General features: G+C 37.1%; 1 protein-coding gene across 1 annotated transcript in view; it reads right to left on the reverse strand.

The window, feature by feature from the left end:
* SEMA5A (semaphorin 5A) overlaps positions 1-21,853 on the reverse strand; it is a 319,180-nt gene that overhangs the window by 56,459 nt on the left and 240,868 nt on the right. The window contains exons 15-16 of the mRNA XM_041475880.1: positions 20,569-20,712; positions 12,690-12,837 (exon numbers count right to left, since the gene is read on the reverse strand). Coding sequence (XP_041331814.1) covers positions 12,690-12,837; positions 20,569-20,712 — 292 coding nt within the window. The remainder of the gene's footprint in view (positions 1-12,689; positions 12,838-20,568; positions 20,713-21,853) is intronic.

Here is a 21,853-nt window from a genome sequence, read left to right on the forward strand (position 1 = left end):
AGCAGGGAGATAACACTAACCTGCAAAAAGCTGAAGTTGGGTACCAACCAAGAATGAAGGGAAATAATAATGAATCTAACATAATAAATGTAAAAACATAGTGAGAGAGGCCAGAAAAGAATTCAGGGAGATACTGTGTGAGGTCTAAAGGCTAAGATGCAGTCCTGCTTCAAGGACTTTAGGGACAGAAAGATTGCTACAACGTAGCAAATGCCCAGGGCACTGGGAAGGCATACAAGGGGTATTTAGAAATGGCAAGAGCACAGCAGGCTGTGCTAGATGAAGACATGATGGCACAAATAGATAAAAAGAGAAAAAAGGGGCACCAAAGAATGTAACAACAGAAGCAGAAATAAGAAAACTAATATTAGTGACACACAGCTTCTTGCCTAAATTTATCTTCCTATCTGAAGCCTGGAAGATGATAAATGTGACATCACTTTTAAAATATACTTCAGGAAGTTCAGGGGAACTCAAAAAACAAGCATGACATCTAAATTGGGAAAATCAGAGAAATCATAATAAAGCATGAAATTAGTGGAATATGAAATATGATCTGCTGCAGAACAAAATTATATGCTGTGCTTTTCTTTAAAAGGAAGATACAAACCTATCAGAAGTTCTGAAGGAGTCAACAAACTTATGGATACAAGTGGTGAGCTGATACAGTTTACTCTGAATTCAGAAGGACATTTCACAGTGTACCTCAAAGGAATTATTACCTCTTAGGAGACCTGCAGCCACAAGCTAAACAAAAATCTATTATGCTTCCAGAGATAATTAACTGCTTAAAAGATGGTAAATGGAAGAGAGGAGTAAATGGTCAGTTTTTCAACAGCAGGGATAGTACTGTACCTAAAATAGCAAAGAGAGGAGTAAATGGTCAGTTTTTCACAGTGAATGGTGTTCAACATGGTCTGTGCTCTAAACCTGTGTGGCTAAACTGATTCAACAGCAGGGATAGTACTGTACCTAAAATAGCATCTATGTTAAAAAAAAAAAAAAACACAAAAAAACCAAACCAAAACCACTCTGGAGGGCATTCGGCAGAGGGAAAAAAGGAAAAGGTGAGTATAAATTAAAAATCATATGCTTTTTATCAGGTTGGGACTGCAGGAAAAATGCAGTTCTAAGAACTAAAGTAATCAATAAATTTCCCTCAAATAATCAAAGGTACCTACCTCACAAAAGGCAAAAGTTAATAGTTCGTTTTCATCTCTATTTGTCTGACTATATTAAATAAAGTTCTATAGCTTTAGAAAGGACAAATACTTTTCTAAAATCTTGCACTCTTGTTATTTAGGTTTTCATTTCTTCTCCACATTTCATGCTACCTGCCTCTCACAACACAGGAAATTCTGCTCATACATATTTTTTCTTCCTATGAAGTTTATGGCAACATTGGTTAGTTTTCTTGGGACCATAATGGAAAGTTAGATTTTGCTTTACAGATAGGGCATCTCATATTATACTTCTTCAGTTTTACTTAGAAAACTAACTCAGCAAATAAAACACCAGTCATTCTGAAAAAAAAAGCAAAGTGAAAACATTTCCCTAACTAGAGATACCAAACAACACTGCATTTCTTACTTTTTTTTTTTTTTCAAAATTACATTCATATGACTCCCAGCAAGATTTTTGATGGATTAATTCCTGTAATCTACCAGTTGCTTTTTTTCTTGCATTCTGTGTAATGGATCATTTTTATACTTCATACAAAATTGCTGATGATAGATTTCACTATATGTCTAATATTCCTTTTAGCCCTACATCTCAGAAGAAGATAATACTCACTGCTATTACTTCTTTTTCTAAGTACTTTAAAACTCTTTAAAAAAATATTCATTCTGCCAAGCTATCTCACACAAATGCTTCAATATGTGCACTGGGATTCTGGATCAGCTTTTCAGGAAGGGATAGGATACACATAAATTAACAATTTTTAACAGGCAGCTTAGTGCCTTTGCAAAGAAGTTTATGTGTTCCTACACGAAAGCATACAGAATATTTCTAGTTTTGTGAACAACTGCCTGAAAATTTCAGAAACTTCTGAATGAATCTCTTTTCATGCTTCAAATATAGTGAGCATATTTCATTTCAGCTTAAAGATGAATTATAGGTTTTCTAGGTAGAGTAACAGCCAGATGTACTCTCTGGATTTCTGCTTGCTAATGTCATCCAAGGCTGTGAAAATACTTAGCTAAGTTAGGCAATGCCAAGAGACTCTCATGTTTTTCATAGAGTTTATACTGAGGGGATGGGGGCAGAATAAATTCAGCTGTGAAAAATAAAATTTTTGCTAATAAGTGGTATATCCACAATAGTAGGACGTAACCAGAACAGTAAATTGACAAAGCCACATGCAGCATCCTCACAAGCACCAACATGTAAATAGCCTTTTACAGAGCATCATGGAATCTGCCACTACCTTCAGAAATAATCTTCATGCACTAAAGATGGGGCTGCTTTTGAGCAATAACCCAGAAGAGTGTCGTGCTGAGCACCGCACAGGTGTTGGCTGAGTAACAGTCTCATATCTGACCTGGTGCCTGGCAGTCCAGCCTGTGTAACTGGCAGAGTATCTGCAACACCCAAGGTCAGCTCTGCTGTTGTGGGTGGGGGTTTTTCTACTTTTCCTTCTGGAGATCAAATTAAATTACAGAGAGATCAAAGGGAACTGGTCCTTCCTCTGAATCAGATAGCTGAAAAAATACAGGTACGGTCTGCAGCTGCTTTTCTACATCTGGACCCTCTCTGACAAGGCAAAGCAAAAACTGTATTTTGGGGCTGACTCATTTCTGGACTAGTCCCAGTCTATGTAGGGCCATCACAAATTTCATACAATAAATGAGCACCTGTATCTTTACAAGGTAATAACTTATTTCACTGATCTCTCATGCTGGAAATTGTTATAAGTAACAAGGTTGGAGATTTTTCATAACATAAACTGAAAGGCCTGCTTTTATAACTTCAGCTTTCTGATGTTTCGGATGAAATAACAATTATTGTTGAATTAGAAAAACTCTCTTCTGAAAGGATTAATACTTTTATTTTCATCTGCAATATGGAGATGAAATATGCAGCATGATTCTGCTTTCAAGTAACAAAAGGGGTTTGATAGGGTGACTGTGACACTTCATCCTATCCTTCAACCTGCAAGGACAAATCACTGTGTATTCTGGTAAATGAGCTCAGTGTTTGCATTAGTTTATATTCTCAGACAAGAAGAATACAATCCCATCTACTGGAGTATTCAGATCTAAATATTATTATTTCAGAATGCTGCAACAAACTGAGTCACATCACTCTGAAGATACAAAATAAGCTATAAATAAACACAATGAAAATGTATGTTAACCTTTTTTAAGGCTTGTAAACATATTTCTTCAAGACGAATGTCAGAGGCCGTGAATAACTAAATGCCTTTTATTTGGTGGCTGCAGTACTAGTGCAGAAGTATTCCAAATCAACAACTTAGTGTGAAAGGGAGAATTGGATGAACCAAGGAGCAAAAATAAAAGGAAGTTTTAATAACTCCATCAATAAACATTCAGAAGTTTTAAAAATTATTTCTTGACCTCCTATAACTTGTGTAAGAACAGGGTTGCCTGACACCATTTTCAATGAAAATTAAAATCCTACCACAGCCAAATAAATTAAAAATTATTATGATGTCCTGAGACTAAGTAAAAATAAAAGCTGGCACATAAATATAATTAATTTGGATGGAGTTCCATCTAATTGCACTCAGATGGCTAAGGACTGCTGTCAGTCAGCTCAACTAACAAATCACTCTAGCACTCTTCAAGAGTTGCTGCATTAGTGAAGCTATAAATGGCAACAGTGCGTATTACTTATTCAGGCTTCATCCATCCCTCAATTTACTGAGGTCAAATTGAAGAATGCTGAAACAAAACTCCCCTTTGTATTAAGGTCGACATGTGAGAAGACTTTTCGGTATAAAATGTGTAAACACAATTACTATGTTTGCACTGTGCCATTTTAAGTACAGGTGACTAAACCTAAAAAGAACAAAATTAATCAGGGGGACAATTTGTAGCAAACTGACTCAACACTCCCTTAAAAATAGGAACATTGGAAATGCCATTCTAGATCAGGCATGCCTTCCCTGGTTATTGTCAAATGGCAGCACCGAAATAAGCAGAATGCAAAAAGCACAGCTCTAAATCTGATTGTTAGTATTCAGGAAAAAATATATAAAACTTTAAAATTTGATTTACTATGCTAACAAAAATCTATTTTTCTGTCTATTATAATTCTACTTCATCCTGATGCCCTGCACAATTTTAGTTGTGTGGAGTTTTATTGGTTCTTAAGATTAGAGCCTCAACAAATTTCTTGCAACAAGTTACATCATTTAACAATGCCCTGGAGAGAAATGAATTCCCTTCACTAGCTTCTTGTTTCCTTACAACTCAGTATACTACAGTACAGAGTACACAGAAACCCCAATGTTCCCTCTCTAAACCTGTCATTAATTTATGTATTAGTCCTTCATACACTAGAGCCCTGCGTACTCTGATTTACGAGAATCCCAATCTTTTCCCTTCCTTTGGAATGCTTTCCTGAGCTCAGCCCACTTCCACCATGGGCCATATCCTTCAAGATCAGTAAGCATGGGTACAGAAGAATTTTATGTAACTGATCTATCGGTAATTTTCAATGTTATGCTTCATGCACTCTTTTTTCCCATTTTGATTACAGTTGTACAATGAAGGTTGCTACTGAACTGAAGACAGTAAAATTAAGGTTTCTCCAAACTTGAAAAAGACATATCTTTGTAATGGAAGAGACTTTGAAATTTGTAGATGAAATCATAATGAGCTTTCATGACTTCAGTCATTGTCACAAAGCTGTCAGATAAATTCAGCTTCAAAATAAGCTCAGCTTTGAAGATAACAGCAGTGTTGGAGAAATCACATTATTGCAATACGGGAAACAAAAACTGTGATTTTATCTGGCTTCAGTCCAGACTGCTACAATCATCCCTTCTGAGATTAGTTTATATATGAATCCCAAGAGTACCTTTTTTGTCTTTCTTGGGAATATCTTGCTGAAACTTCCTAACTGTTATAACTGAATCCATTTTTTTTTCACCACTGCACAAACATTCTGGCTTATAGCCAGAATCATATACAATTCACACACCAGGGTCATTCTCCTGTCTTGTTCCTTGCTGTGCTTCAAGGTGAAAGCAGGAGCTTTTGCTGTGTTCATGACTGCAATTATCATACAAAATTCTTGATTTCTATTACTTCAGCCCTCAGAGACATCTAGTGCCTCCTGTGTGACATGCAAGTCAACTTTTGTATCAATGATGCCCCAAAAGTTCAGGTCACCAGAAAATATAATCCAAATTTTTCCTCCAAAATTACTAAAAGCACTTATAAGTAAAATATGTCTAAACACATTCCTGTAGGAGATCTAGAGTAACCTTCCAATAACCCGATGTTTCTCCTCCTTGGCAAAACCACTAGTATGTCCAGTGAGTAAAGATGGAGAAAGCTAACATCGATGTAACAGAGATATCTAAATAGGTATAACTTAATAACTCTATTTAACATCTCTGTCATGAATTTAATATAATTTACTTTGAAGTTGCTTCATTTTGATTGTCAGAAAGCCCTTTTATCTTCTTGAAGAACAATGTCAGAAAGATATGAAGTGGTCCACATTAGTAATATCCTAAGAGACTGCACTGCATTTTCCATTTACATCAGAATTATGTTTTACCCTGGAGTTGTTCAGCAATCTGAAAATCAGAGATCAGGTGAAGCAGCCTGTCTTTACCTGCATCAATTTTTTGGTTTCCACAAATTTGGATTAGAGGTTTACTGTAATTTTTTTTTTCTTTTTAAAAACAAAACACCCTATATTAAATACAATTTTAGTTGTTACAAGAAGTCCAGGATACTCCAGGACAAACTTTTTTTTTTTAACAGCTCTCCCTGTTTATGTCAATTTTGATTTCATGGAAATACTACTTATGTACCAAATAAAGCTACACAACCCATACAAAAAACCCCAAGCACTGGAAATAATGAAGCCTGATTTCCTCCCTGATTTCCTCTAAGTTTATATTTCAAGTTTTTAAGTTGATCCATTTAATCATCTCACATTTCCCTTTCCCATACTCCTGCCTGTGGGATTTAGCAGCCCAACTCCTAAAAATTAAGACATGCGTGTCTAGTCCCAAACAACACGTCTGCTGGTATGTACACTCATTGACCAGCACCTGACACCACTTGGACCAAGCAATGGACTCAGCTGCAAGTCTGTCTCTCAGTGTAGAAACAAATTTAAGTTTTTTTCCCTCTACTGGGTCCCTGTTTTTCATGCAACTTTTCCCAGTTCCTTGTTGTCATCTAAGGCCACTCTCCCATCAAACGCATTTGTAATGGGGGCGTGGGTGCCTTACTTATGAGCAGAAGAGTTAGAATAGCTGACAGACCACAACATCATCCTGTAAGCTCTATCACTTGATAAAACTAAGCTACAACTATGCCATCTACTTTTTTGTTCTGGTTTTTAGTCTTCAGTGACAGTTACAGATTACTCTCCAGAGATAACTGAATGTTCTAGGTCCACAGCAATGAAAAAAAACCTCAGGCTCCATGAAACACAAGTCCTTAGGAAATATCCTCAAGTTTCAGTTTCGCTCATTAATTCAATTTAAAATTAGTGTAGCACAAAACTTTGGTACCCAAGCTTCTTTCTTCCTATTTTTCTCCTTTTTCATTCATATCCAAAACCTATCCAGTCAAAGAAAAGTAGAAGTTCACATCTCTTAACAGTGAGTCCTTGAGCCCAGCACTGCTGGGTGCAGACTGAAGGGGGTTTTAGGTACTTTTTCTGTGGTTATCAAAGGCAGCAATGAGCACAACTCAAACACAGGACCTCACAGAGCTGGGGGGACAGTATCACATCTAAATAACAATAATGAAAACTACATCTACAGCAAAAGAGCCACTGAAAACTGCAACAAATGGCGAGACCTGAGACAGGACACACTCCAGTGTACCTGGTGTTTTAGGAAACAGTGGGGAAAATTCTGTCTGAAGGAGATTTGGTCTCCTGTCTCTGATCACTACAACTCCCTAACTGGATGGAGGCAGGTGGCTGTCACTTGAGCTCGAGGCACACACTGGCTGTTGCCTTCACCCAAAGTGCTGAGAAAGCTTACGCACCGTTACACTAACATTTATTTACTATGTATTTTTAAAATAAGATTTGGAGTTCTGGATCAAACATTCATCATCTGTATGACAGATATACATATGCCCAATACAAAGTTCTTGAAATGTGTTCGCATTGGCAAACCGTTATAATTGGATTTGAAAGAGATTACAAATCAGATTGCATTGGTCCATGAAAGAAGTTATTTTACATGACCTGGAAGTCCCTGAAAGAGCTTGCTACAGGAATCTCAGAACAGGACTGCAGTCACTGTCAGTTGTCACAGGTTGAACTGAATAGTTTCCTAGCAGCTAAAAATGTATCTCACATCTTAAAGTTACTTTAAAAATTACATTTCTCAAAAAAGGGATGCTTCACCTATTCTAAGCAAGAAAGCAAACAAGTTACAATTTAGCCTCTTTTCCAAAATTAAATAAATGAAACAGCAAAATTATTCTGGATGTGTGCCCAAATACCACCATAAACAGCTCACATTTGGATATAGATGCACATCAGTTCAACCAGTTTAGATTTCACATTTACCTTGACTATGAATGCCAGCTGGTAATTCACTTTACTGACCAAGGTAAGCAGATATGTACCATTGATCAAGATATTTAAGCATTTTCTGAAACGATTTCTTATGATTGTGTTGGTTTTGTTTGTTTGTTTGTTTGTTGTTTTTTTTTGTTTTACCCTCTTTAAGTAACTTGATATTGCTTTAAATTGCAGTAGAATGTGCAGCCACAAAAGAAGACAGGTTGTACTTCATTAAACCTTTAAAACATAACAAGAGTTAATACCAATAGAGTTTGCATTACAGAAGAAAAAAGGATTGAAAAAGGAAATGAGCATAAAGTAGTCAAACATCATATAAATAGTACAGTTTCTTATACATCATGCTTGTGAGATTGTTTTCTGGTTATGTAATAGATTATTTTTCTTAAGTCAAATGAAAACTTAAAAAAAGAAATAAAAAAAAGCATAATAATTTTATTTTTCTGGTCACTTTTCTGGACTATAAATTTCAAACTTATTTTGTGAGATGGCAAGTAAAAAAAGGCAGACTGCTCTCTCTGATGGACAAAGTACTTCTGAAAACATTCCATCCTCAAATTCTCTTTAAGAAATTGATGAAAGAAAAAAATTCTGACTTGATTTTTTTTTCTTTTCATCCTCTTTCATTACAAAAACTCTAGAATACAAATACACTTTATGAAAAAAAGCTTTGTTCAGAACAATTCCAGAATGTTGAGAAAATAATACTAATTATTAAAAAAACAAACAAACAAACAAAAAATAAAAACCAAAAACCAACAAAATCACAAGACAAAAAAAAAAAAAAAAAACCAAAACCCAAAATAGCTATTATTTTCTAGGAAACAGATAAAATTCCTCCCTTTTTTGTGTGTGTTTGGGGGGTTTTTTGTGTTTTTTTGGTTTGGGGTTTTTTTGTTTGTTTGTTTTTATTCCACAGCAAAACACAGCATGCTTTGTTCTGGTATGTGGAAAGTATATACCATTTACCAGTGTCCCAGTACAAAAACTAAGATTAATGTATATGTTAGTATGACTGAAATGAGAACACAGACAAATATACACATAAAGCATGTCACCCAACTTGAGCCTCAAACTAAATTCCTCATTCTATTAATAATTCTTTTAAAAAGTTATTCTTTTATTACTGGGCTGAGACAAATTCAAGTAAGATTATGCTTCTCAAGGGAAAAGAAGCATTTTCTGAAGGAAACATACAGCTTATCTGAGTACGCTGTAAATTCTGAAGATGTTTGTCCTCTGAGTCACATTAGCACAGTCCAGAGAATTCCACAGTTCCTTCTCTAGTGCCTGTATCACCTGCATACACGAGATCAATACCTGTTTTGTGATCTGCTTAAGCTATTACCAGATTTTAGCTGCTCTTAAATTTGGTTGTGATGGTTCTATCTCTTATTAGACAATTTTAAGCACTCTTTAGTAGCTTTGATTAACTTAAAGACTTGACAGGTCCTTATGACTCCAGATTTTGATTTCGAACTTCGTCTTTTTGACCTTTATGAGTCTCTGTGGTCTAATTCTCCTGTATCATATGGATTTATGGTTTTCTATATTCAGTGAAAACACCTTCAATCCTAAGGCTCTGGCCATCCATTTTCATGTATTGAGTGCACTTAAGTAACAGATGCATCTTTAAGGTAACATCACGGTTTTCTCTCTGTGGAATATTTATATGCATCAAAAGATTTATCATTATTATTTTACAAAATGAGTTGGAAATAACAGTAGGGAATTCTACTGAGTTCTGATAAAAAATATTCAAGCAGCTTGGCTGTTATCTGCTATAAGGCAGATAAAGTCAAGGAACCAAGTGATGAGAAACATGCAAAAAGACAAGCACAGGCAGTAGCTTCTTGCTGTGAGATTACATCTTAGGAGAAATACAATCAAACTAAAAGGAAGAAACACTGTTCATTAAAAATTGTGTGGTATCAATCATTAGGTAGACACAAACTATAGTCATTAATATGGTAAAAGCTGCAAAATAAGGACAGAAAAATAGATTAGGATTGGCTATACTGCAGTCTCACAGCCAGGTTGCAGATTGGAAAACAGAAGAGGCAGGTTCTCCTAGGAAATTAAATCTGGTCCCCTGATACTGACAGCAAGCATACTGTAAGACTCTTAAGTCTTATAAAAACAGTTGCTGTTGTTGGTTTTTTCCCATGATTCCCTAAAAACTAAGTTCTAAAAACAAAGAACTAGTACATTTGAAAGGGGTCACAAGACAGCATTTCATCCATCCTACACCTCTGATGCATCAAAAATTTCATTTCAAGAAGAAATGAAGCCTTACATAGTTACTATCTTCTTGAATAATAAGTTTTCCAGTCCTCTACCCTTTCTTCTTCTCCTCTCCACAGGCCACAGACACTGAACTATTCAGCTGCAACTCATGCTGCTCAAATGTTGTGAAGGTTTCACAGAGCTCATCCTCAGTGAAGAAGGTAAACCAGAAACCTGGAGAGTCTCTTTGTAGTTTAAAGCTATCATTTAATGGTTGGGAAAACCAGGCACTTTAAGTCCCTGAGTCTACTCCGAACTATGCCTTTAAATCACGTGATAAGTGTTTGGCTCATAACATCTTTTACTCCAGACAAAACAAACAGTAGATAGTATAGATTACTACCACTTTCACTGCAACACTTCCAGAGATTTTTTACATTCTCAAGTACTCAAAGTTATTCAGGATAAAAGTTTTTTGAAAGAAACTAAATTCACTAAATATTTTGCACAACTTAAGCTAAGTATTGCTATAATCATTAAAGAATGGGAAACAGCAGTAAGAAGACACATTAACTTGTCCTTTATTCACAGTGGTAAAATGTGTAATTGTAACTGTTTGGAAAAATACATAACTGCTACAATAAAACCAAAAATTTGGTTAAAGCAGAAGAACACCCAATAAGTTTCATATTTTTGCTCCTCATTCATAAGACTTTATTAATATAAATATTTAAACTCTTCAACAACTAAAAGAAGGAATAAAAATATTTCTGATTTAACTTTCTTAGATTACTGAAACAAACTCTGAGAAGAAATAAAGTACTTTTTCTCCAGCTTCACTTAGTGACTATGCCCTGCTATGGCTGCAAAGCCTCTCAAAGGTTCATATTCAGTGACAAGCAACTCAAAGCTTCAAATTCAGTGAAACTTAACCAAAACACAGACTTTATACCACAGTCCTTTGTCTTGCAAGAACACCAGGGTTTATAGAGGATTTCTACACTGGATGGGTTTCCATTGGTGGCAAATTTTAGCAAGACAACTATGTACTCCAAAGCTTGAAACCATCAGCACAATACTTCTCTAATTAATGAAAAATCTCCAGAACATTTCCACAGCTGAACTGGTAACTATTCTGTGGTGCAGCAGAGTATGTGCTAAGACTGTTAATAAATTACAAACCCCAGTACTATTAATCTGAAATTAGTTATAATACGAAATTTTTACACAAAAGGTTTTCCTACTTTCCACATAGAGCTTTCCAAGCAAATTAGAGCCACATATTTTTGATTTAAGACCATGGGAAGATTCTCTGCAGAATAAAATTCCACTATATTTCACAAATATTACTATAGGATAAATAGGAACAAGTGAGGGAGAAAAACCTTCATATTGTGCTCTTTTCAGTGTGAGTCAGGAAGGTTTAACACTAGATCTAGACCATATGTCTGCTTTTTTGGTGTACCATCAGAAGAGACAAATGTTTTGGAAAACTTGATAGAATTCTAAGTTATTGGGTTAATCCTTAAAGTTTGACAGAAATAAAAGAACAAGCCTCTTGGTTGTTTTTAATCTACTCAAAATGCAATTCTATCATCAGAATGGATTTTAAAAAGAGAACAGATCCTGGGAAAATGCACAAAACCTTCAAATTGGAAAAAGGTAATAAATTATCCTTTCTTTAGTACTGAATTACTGTCAGTCTAACAAACAGACCACTGATTATCACAAACCTCAGAATTAGGCCTCTCTGAAATTAAGACATGTAAAAATTGGCTTAATAGTAAAAAGAAAAGAAAAATTTCTTCTACCTCTTTACCTACACATCTCTATTTGTTCAGATATATGAAAAATCGCCGACATGTTTTCCCACATGTTTCTCTTGATAAACTGGGTATCAATAAAACACTTCTACTCATTCAATCATCCCACTGTAAATTCAAAGCCTGCCAGCTGCTAGACTGCTGCTGTGCCAAGATCACTGCTATCCAATCTCACCTCAGCACTTTCCTGGTGCTTCTATGCATTCACTGATTGGCTCCTTATGTATTTAGATGTGGAAATTAGCTTTTTCTCTGCTGTACAGAACATGGTACACTGGAGTCCTGGGCTCATAGCTAGGGTTCCTATGCACTCTGATGATAAAAACAAAAAACCCACTATAAACCTGCAACAACATCTACATCTGCACCAGCCTCGCCTCAAGAAGCTTAAATTCTAGATGATACTGTGAAAAAGCAAAACTATATATATTTCTGATTGATAAATTGTGTGGATTTCAGCACACACAAGCAACACAGAGACAAAAACAGCCTGGTGACTACTCATGTTAGGGGTAGAGCTTATAGACATACATAGATGCTTTATGGGCATAGAGTGTTAGGACAGGTGGAAATAGCTTCAAGTTTTGCCAGAGGAGGTTTAGACTGGATATCAGGAAAAATTTCTGCACTGAAAGGGTTATCAGGCACTGGAACAGACTGCACAGAGAAGTGTCAGAGGCACCATCCCTGCAGACATTCAAACACACATAGATGAGGCACCAAGGAACACAGTTCAATGGAGGAGTTGTCGCAGCTGTGTTAATGGTTGGCCCTGATAACCTTAGAGGTCTTAAATGACTTTATGATTCCATGACATAGAGACATCTGTGGCATATGGCACATGGCCATAGATATTTGATGAAGAGAAAGCTGAAAATTGCTTACCACGCTGCAGCCAGGACAGTCAGGACCATTTTCGCACGTCCTGCGCCGTGCCTGGATCCCTCCTCCACACTGAGCCGTGCAGCGCTCCCATGGCCCCCAGCCTGTCCAAAACACATGAGGGGGGCACAACAAGTGCTCATTGCAGTACCTGTGAGAAGAGAAATAAGGAGGTAAAGAATCTATTTATTATCAAGGCATGACCTCCCCCAAAACCTCCCTCATTTGCATAATTTAGATAGATATTTGTACAGGGAAATATGTTATACAAAGGGCCTCTCCCTACTCATAAAGCACCTCACTAACAGTTGTAACACTGCACAGAGTGTCTAAACATTTGAGCGGGGTGTTTTTAGGTTGCAGTTGTGTGGGTGGAGCATTTGTTTGCTTTATGCAGTGACTTTAAACATTCCATGCGATGCAGCCACGCAATTGTACTGTGGTCACATAAGCAAGATTGCAAACTACTTTATTAAAACCAGATGTGGCTATGCCTCTGTGGCAGTCAACCAAACAGAAGGCAAACATTCATGCAGGCAGTCTCTTATCAGTCTTCAGCTAAGAATTGATTAGGATCTATCTCTCTCATCTTCAGATAGCTACACTTGCGTTTTGCTCTTCATAGCATTTCTGCTTCTATAGACAACATAAAAGATAAAAATTGATTCTAGGCATAAAGAACTGCACTTGCTTATAATGTTGTTGCTTTAACTTTTAAAGGGTGTTTTTAGCTATTACTATCTTTGAAAGATTCTCCTGTAGGCTGCAAACTGATTCAGAGGCATAGTAGGTTCCTGAGGGAAGCACTATTGAGTTGTCATTTTTGTTACAATACATTCAGAAGGAATGTGGGAAGGTCCCAGCTTCAGCTGAGTTTTTCCAATTTTTGTAGAAGCCTTAGATTCCTGATTTTTTGAGTGTGCCATCCAATAATTCTAGCCATAGCATATGCTGCTTTTTAAGGAAGCTCTACACAGGTCCAAAGGATTTGGGCCATAAGCTAGTGTGACTAGGGTTCTCTAAGAGACCAAGCTCTTACTTAGATAAAGCAAACACACAACACAGTCAGCAAACAGACAACACTAAAGAAATTCTCTGATATTTTATGGATGCATCTGGGTGGCTCTTGTTACAATACTGACTGTCCTGAATGAACAAATCAATCTGACACAGTACTCCTCAGTTTTTACACAATTCATCCAAAATCCAATGTCTTCTTGCCCTTCTAACAAGTTTTCATATCTTGGCACTCTTCTACAGTGAAAACTGACTCTAATACTCCAGTTATTAATTTTCTACAAAAAGAGAAATGACAGTATGAACAGTTGTCATTTTCAACAAGAACAACCACAACAGGTTTTTGCTTGTATTCAGAAAGCCCCAATATCAGCAAGCTCTAATTCTTCATTATCCTTCATTATAAGGAATTTGAACATTTGGAACTCTGTGGAGGGTAAAAAAATAATGTTGGTGGTGTAAGTAACATACTAAAGTAGATTTATTGCATATGCTGGAGCCTAAGATTCAAACTTTGTCCCTAGGTCTGGGCAACTCCATCAAAATCTAAAGACTGGGAGGGAGGTTAATAGGGGAGTGACATTTAGTTTTCTGCTTCTGTAGAGTTAAGAAAATTATTCACAGCTTGTATTGACCTTTCCTCTGGAAACTGAGGAAAAAATGCCCAAACACTCAATATTTATGAATCTGGTGTCAGAATTCTTCAGTGCGTGATTTGGGTAAACACATTACAGTTCACATATTAAAGATACAGAGGAATGTTCTATGCCTGAATATTCTTCCCCTAGAACTCCAACTGCACGCATTCTTTGTCACATGCAGTCATTTATGTGAATGTGTTTGATAGTTTCATCCAGATAATTTGTTGAGAACGTATGGTCAATAAAATATAGATGCAACATCAGCATTTATTCAGTCAAATTAGTACAAACTTTGCATAATTTCAGTTCTTAATGAAGATGTGTTAAGTTAATTTGGGAGACACACTGAAGCTGAAGCAAATCTGCCATGAAGTTGAGAATTACCTATATTCAGCCATGCAGAAGTAAAATTAAGGAACTTGTCTTGCCTTAAAATAAAGGCATGTACAGTTTAGCTATCTAAAAATGAAGTGGTCAACTAAATTGAGCAACAGCTCATGGAAAGAAACAGCCCAGTTAAAAATACAATTTATGTCACCCTAAAGCAAAGGTCATTTAAATACACCCCTCAATGTACAGATTGCTTTTCTTGGACTATAACTGCTACAGGGGAGACATCTAAACGGCTGTTAAAGGCAATGGAAATCTTGTCAATACAAACTAGGGAGACTAGAATGATTGATTTGAAGAAGTTAAGGAATATAGAGCAGAAGAACACAAATTACTGTTCTCCACATCCTGTATTGACTAAATTTCTACAAACCACAGTGGAAGTTCAGACACCTGACTCACAAATAAACATTCACACTCGTGAACCCCTGAAGTTAGGTATGACAGATCTCACTTCGAGGACAGTCATGCCACTATAGAGTGGCTCTTTTAGTGTCTATGTGGCTGACCTCCCGCTCTCCCACTTCAGCAGGAGACAGAAAAGAAACCCAATAACAGTGACCCTTCACAGTAAGCACTTCAAAGGTCTGGCAATTCTGTTATCCAACACCAATTAAAGATGAGGCTGAAATAAAGCCCTAAAATCTCTATGCAAACTACTTCAATTTAGGAAACAGTTTTGTCGGTTTTTTGGGGTTTTTTTAATAGTCAACACTGCCAATTTTTCCTTTTTTTTCAGGTAAACAAAACAAAAAAAAAAAAACAACAAAAAAAAAACCCCAAAAAACCCCAAAAAAACAGAGAACAAACCAAAAATCAACGCAGCATACAAGTAGAATCTTATTTTCATTTCTGCCAGCCAGCCTCTGAAAACATCAGGTATGTTTTCACAGCTAGAGACATCCCTGCAATTGATCTTTGAGAACTGTGCTACAGCATGGGGCTTTGAGCCAAGTTTCATTATATCTGTTCTTGGCTGCATTTCAAGTCACTCAGCAACCCTTTTTCCCTTTTGCTCTTTCTTCCCCTCCTAATTTTGTTCTCAGGACCCACAGGGCTAACGTTTTACAGTAATTCAACAAAACATGCAATGCAAGAAACTTGAATCTGTGAAACCACTGCCCTCTCCCCTAACCTAACTGCAGGGAGGTCAGGATGGAGAACAGCCTAGAGAAATGTGGGTTTTGTACAGTAACTCTTCACATTTCCCTTGAAGTGAGCCCAAGTTCAAATACCCTAATAAAGGAATTTTCATACTGGGGGAAGGGTGAACATCCTTTGTCCAGTTGTGTCCACAGCTATTAGTGCCTACAGCAAATTTTACAACTACAATTTAATTGCAACTAGCTTTACTATTTTTGTTTCTATAAAGATCTCAACCTTTAGTAAGACATCAGTTTATTCAATTTATTTCAGTGCTGCTATCCAGCACTGAGTATTGTGGGCTAACTACATGACAGTTACAAGTACGTCCTTTTTATTCCACAGAGAGATGTTATTTAAACAAATATTTTGAATTTTGAACTATGTTATACTACCATGTGTTTAACAAAAACAAACTAAGCTTTATCCCTGTGCAATGTACTTTTCTGTGGTGGATAGTTGTGATTACCAGCTGGTGATTTACTGGGATGCACAGACTGTACCAAGGCTCACAGGAATGCCAGATTCCTTTAACTGAAGGCAGGCACATGACATGCACATGCCCTATTGGACTGAGATTGTTACGCTGGCAGAAATACCCATCCAAGAGACAGTGGAATGTGCCATATCGTCCCAGGGCCTTCTGTGGAAGAGAGGGAGCAGAGAAAGCAAGGAGGGTGGGAACAGACACTTCCCAGAAGACAAGACATCCATGGGAGTCAACAAGCCTAAAGCCTTGTGGTGTTTAGGCTGCTCTGCTGAAGTGGACTGGGCTTGTTCACACTGCTCAGAAACAAGCAGTGCTACACAGAACAGGCACTTGACTCTCAGCAGCTCCTCTTTCTCATGGAAACAAGCCCAAAAGCTGAATGTTTGCTGAAAACCATGTACAAAATAATGCAACAATATGTCCTGCTTCTAATTGTTTTATACACGCCAAAATATCCAGGGCTTCAAACATTTACTCCTTGGTCTAAATTAGCCTGCAGCCAATTTACTTTTCTAATTGCCATGTTGTTTTTCTATTCTTTATCTATAAAAGATAACTCATCCACTGAAAACAAGGGATTCGCATTTTAATGTCCCTCATTTCTGGACAGATAGGAGGGGGACCAGTGGACTTAATGAGGCCATATCTCCAGCATCTCCCACAGAAAGGACAAACATTCTCACCCCATGATAATGTCAAGACAGGATACTACAGACTGTAAACTAAGATCTAGAGAATTTCCAGCAGCTTCAGTGAATATTTCTTATAGAGGAAAAATCAGAAAAATTAAGCCCCTAAGGAATTGATCAAGATGTCTTCCATCTGGAGTCTTAACTACAAAATTATTCTTTTATAAGCAAATTTTGTTACAATGCTATTTTTACTCCCTCTCCATATTCTGTCTACATGCACATCAGCTGCACTTTTGACCTACTTTTACAAGGGGAATTTGCTTTGTAATACAAGTATTTGCTGCTCTTTTTACCCCACCTTCCCATGCACCCCTTCAGCAGCAGAGCATGAAACAGTTTAACATATCTTCAATGTTTTAAATTGGCAAATATTGCCATTGATTTCAAGGGAATGGCCAGTGAGCACAGAGCTGCCTGATGCATTAGCCATGATAGGATCATGGATTTCATGAGGTAAAACAAATATATCCTAGACAAACATTTAGCTCTTAACACATGAACAAATACTCTCAAGCTGAATATGGATCCACATCTGAAAGCAAATTTACCTCAGATATATGCTGCCTTTTTTGTGTTTGCTTTCTACGGAGTTATGTACTGGATTTCTACTGAAATCACTGTTTGTTGAAAAGCTGTTTCAAAGTTTGGCACACAGCTGGCTGTGGAAACTGAATGCTATATTTATACCCCTGAACATGTGAAGGTGATTAGAGTACACACATTTACAAAGACAAATGCACTCAATACGTAAACAAACTAATTCAAATTTTTACTGATACAAAATATATTTTCATTTTACATATGAGCTGGGTCATCAAAAAAGTAAACTGTTAGGCTCTTTATAAACATCGGTTGATTTAAATAAGAAAATCTGGGAAGTTGCTTCTTGGCACTTTGGAATCAAAAATAGTAAATATTTCTCAGGAGTTACTGCACATGTAATGTTTGTTCCGCCTGCCTAAATGTTATGGGCTCAAAGGAATTGCTTCCATTTGGTGCTGATGTAACTCAGTGAGAGTGAAACAGTGAAATATTACTACTGTAAATGCCGGTACTCCATTGCCCTCACCCTCACAGCTCAAAACTCTCCACAAGCTGGCAGAGCCACGAGGACACTCATAAAACCCTAATGGCCCCAGCCAGCTTCCCCCGGCTCCTCCACCCACACCAATGGGGCAAGGAGCTCTATTTAACTTGAGCCTAACCCTGACTTGTGGTTTAGCTTCCTACCTGGACTTCAGATTTCTCTCATTGTCATGATGTCACTAGGATCTAGACTCTTGGTTGGGTCTGGTCACAATCTCCAGGCTTGCCCTGCTCCCCTCCTGTGGGTGATGGGATGGACCCTGGCTGGCAAATATCCCAGGACCTTCTGCTTTTTACAGCTCTGAAAAGATTTATCCAAGTACTTGGCTTAGCACTGACAAAAACCCTGGCAAATAACTGATTCCTCATTCCTCTAGCTGCTTTACAAATTATTTGACAAAATTTCCTAACTTACCACACCCTCTAGAAAAAAATTAAAGGCACTTAATAATTAAAATTATCAGGACATAACAGGGATAACATACAAAGTCAAGGAGGAGGCAGGAAGGTCAAATGTGAGCAAGCTATGAGTGAGAAAGGTGCAGGGCTATTGGAAGTGAAGGGTCTTTCAAAGAGACAGGAAACAGTGACAGAAGAACTCTGAGAGAAAAAGGCATCCTGCAGTAAACTCACAGGCACATTCATCCCAGGTTGCTGCTGAACTGGACGGAGATAGAAAGGACAAATAAGCTGCAGGCTACAAAAGCAAAGCAACATACACTTATTGTTCCTTCAGAACTGTTGCATACCAAAATTCAATCCTTCTGGACTGCTCTTATGTCAACTCATCATAAGTCACTTTCCAGTTTGTAACTGCTTTTACAGTGCACCCATTGTCTTTATGCTCATATAATTAAGAAAGTATTTCTCATGGTTTTCTTTATTTCTGTGAAACATGTTATCAAACTTTTATTCCATGTTAAAATAAAATGAACAATTTCTATTACCATCTATAGTCCATCATCCCAAAGTCTCTCCAAACTGAACTATTTTTTTTCTGTTTTGTCTCATTGTGTCCTGCCCTGGACTGACCTCTCAGTTCAGGAAAATCAATAAATGTTATTCATGCTGGAACAGAGCTAAATAACAGCAGATACAATCTATGTTTGATGGTGATGGCTTTCTGGTTGGGAAACCCATTTTCAGAAAGCAATTTACAAAAGAACAAAATCCGCTTCTCTAGAATGAAATGGTAAATATTCATGGCCTTGAAACAGCAAGAAATGTTCACACATTATGTGATACTGATCCTTTACATTTAAGAGTTAGAAAGACCAGGTCCCTGGTGATCCATTAATACGTAAATGTGTGATGCAACCTTGCTTCAATGAATCCCCTAATCTGAAGAAATGCTAGAGTTGGTGTTTAATTAAACGCCTCACTGAAACTCTTCATAAAGGTTACTGAACTTTAGTTTACATCCAACAGCCATATAGGATACTACATCATCCATAAAGAAACACTGAAGTAAGCTGTAAGTGCATATTGGAAGGAAACATATCCGCATACATCTCTTGGAATGGATGGCTACAGGACTCCAAATTTTCACACCAATGCTAGTCTTCTGCTATCTAGCTTTCTGGTATGCCTCTGGAAACAACACAATGCATGGAAGAGTTGCAGTTTATCTGAATATATTCTAGCTTGATTTAAAGAAATATTTAAGTCCTGATAAAATTGCAAACACAAAAATTAGAGATGCATGTAGGATCCACATAAATCAGAGATGTAATGAGGGTGCACATAAAATAGAATGAAGGGCCTGAACTTGACATTCTGAGCTAGTGACAAAATACTTAGTCTGGTGCCAAAACAGTACATGGTGAAATCAAAATGTGAGCTAACTTGATCTGCTCAGGGGTTAAAAAATATATACAAACAATTTAAAAAAATCCACCAAGCCTGAAACCTTACTAAAGACATTTGAGTTTAAGGCACATAATATTTATTGAATAGAAAACAAAGACCTTGAAACCTCCCTCTATGTTATAGGAATGCTTAATTTATTTACAACAGAAAAAATAAACTCACAGCATCAGTAACACAGTGCTGTGACCTTATTATATTTTGTTCTGAATTCCAGGTCTTGAGGAATAAGTTACAATTCAAACACAGTGCAATCAATTTTCAAGGAGAATCAATTTTCAGAGTTTCAAGGGACAGCAGAATGTTGCCTCAGCCCAATTGTCTGGCACTACCAGGAACTCTCAGGTGGCTCAGGAGGGATGAAGCTAAGCAAAAGATGAAAGATCTGCTGCAGACCCACAGCCTTGTTAATGGGAATACTGTACTGTACAGCAGTGAAGTTAAAGAGAGTGAAAGGAAAGGGAAGGGAAAACCAAGGCAAATAAAGGAGAAAATGTCCTGTGGAATACAACAGCACAGAAGAAATTAAAACAGACCATGGAAAAAAGATAACTCACCTCTCCTCACGATTCTGTCCCACACAGACGCGTCCTCCATGTCGAGGGGTTGGATTGCTGCAGGAACGCTGACGAACTTGAAAGCCTATTCCACAAGTGGTGCTACAAGGTGACCAAGAAGTCCATGGTGTCCAGCCTCCATTTCTGGTAGAATAAAAAGCTCAGGCTCTGTCATCTGTTATACATAGCGAATGGCTGATTAGGTGTGACTGACAGCAGAATCTGGCCTACTAATATTCCTGTAGAAGTCAATAATACTGCATCGTGCTCCATTTCTTCAAGAATACTGAACCAAAATAAAGGTGCTACGATATTCCATATTCCATGCTTTGCAATGAATTTGCTTTTTCTTTTAGCAACTGCTAAAATTACCTCCTTACACAAGAATTACAAAGACATGAGGATATTTAGTTGCTTTTGGTCACTTTGTTCTGGGTAAACTACATATGCAAACTCCTGGATCAATGTTCTGAAGCTAACTTTAAATTACATATCACTTTCAGGGAGATTAAAATGTCAAATTTTGCTACCTTTCTGAAAGGAAAGTGATTAAAGCCTGGAGGAAAAGGAGGCTCAGAGGACACCATATTGCTCTCTACAGCTACCTGAAAGGAGACTGTAATGAGGTGGGGGTTGGTTTCTTCTCCCAGGCATTGATCTCTTGATTTTTAACAAGGGACAGAATGAGAGAAAATGTCACCATGTTTTGTCAGGAGAGATTTAGATTGGATATTAGGAAAAATTCCTTCACCAAAAGGTTTGTCAAGCACTGGAGCATGCTATCAAGGGAAGTGGTGGAGTCACCATCCCTGGAGGCATTAAAAGACTTGCAAATGTTGTACTGAGGGATATGGTTTAGTGGTGGACTAGGCAGTGCTTATTAATGGTTAGACTCGATCTGAAGTGTCTTTTCCAGCCTAAATGACTCTATGACACTAAAGTAAGCATTAAAATGCATTAGTTCTCAATTTCAATTAGTTCTAATTTTCAATTAGTTCTCAATTTCAATTTCAGGTCATTCTGATAAAATGTCAATACCTGGCATGCAAATTAACAAAAAAGCTAAAAGAGTTCACACACTTGTATGTACCTTGCATGTGTGAAATTTTGGAAAGGACTCCCACATGCCTCGCCCTTCTCCCAAAAAAAAAAAAAAAAAAACCATCCTAGAAAAACTATTACTGACCAAAAAACCTGAAAAGGAATTCCATATCTGAAAAGGAATTCCATATCCTGTATTAGGCAAAAAAAAAAAAAAAAAAAAAAAAAAAAAAAACTTCAGCTG

Source organism: Pyrgilauda ruficollis, unplaced genomic scaffold, assembly GCF_017590135.1.
Source record: "Pyrgilauda ruficollis isolate IOZ18807 unplaced genomic scaffold, ASM1759013v1 scaffold37, whole genome shotgun sequence".
In the NCBI taxonomy this organism is placed as follows: Eukaryota; Metazoa; Chordata; class Aves; order Passeriformes; family Passeridae; genus Pyrgilauda; species Pyrgilauda ruficollis.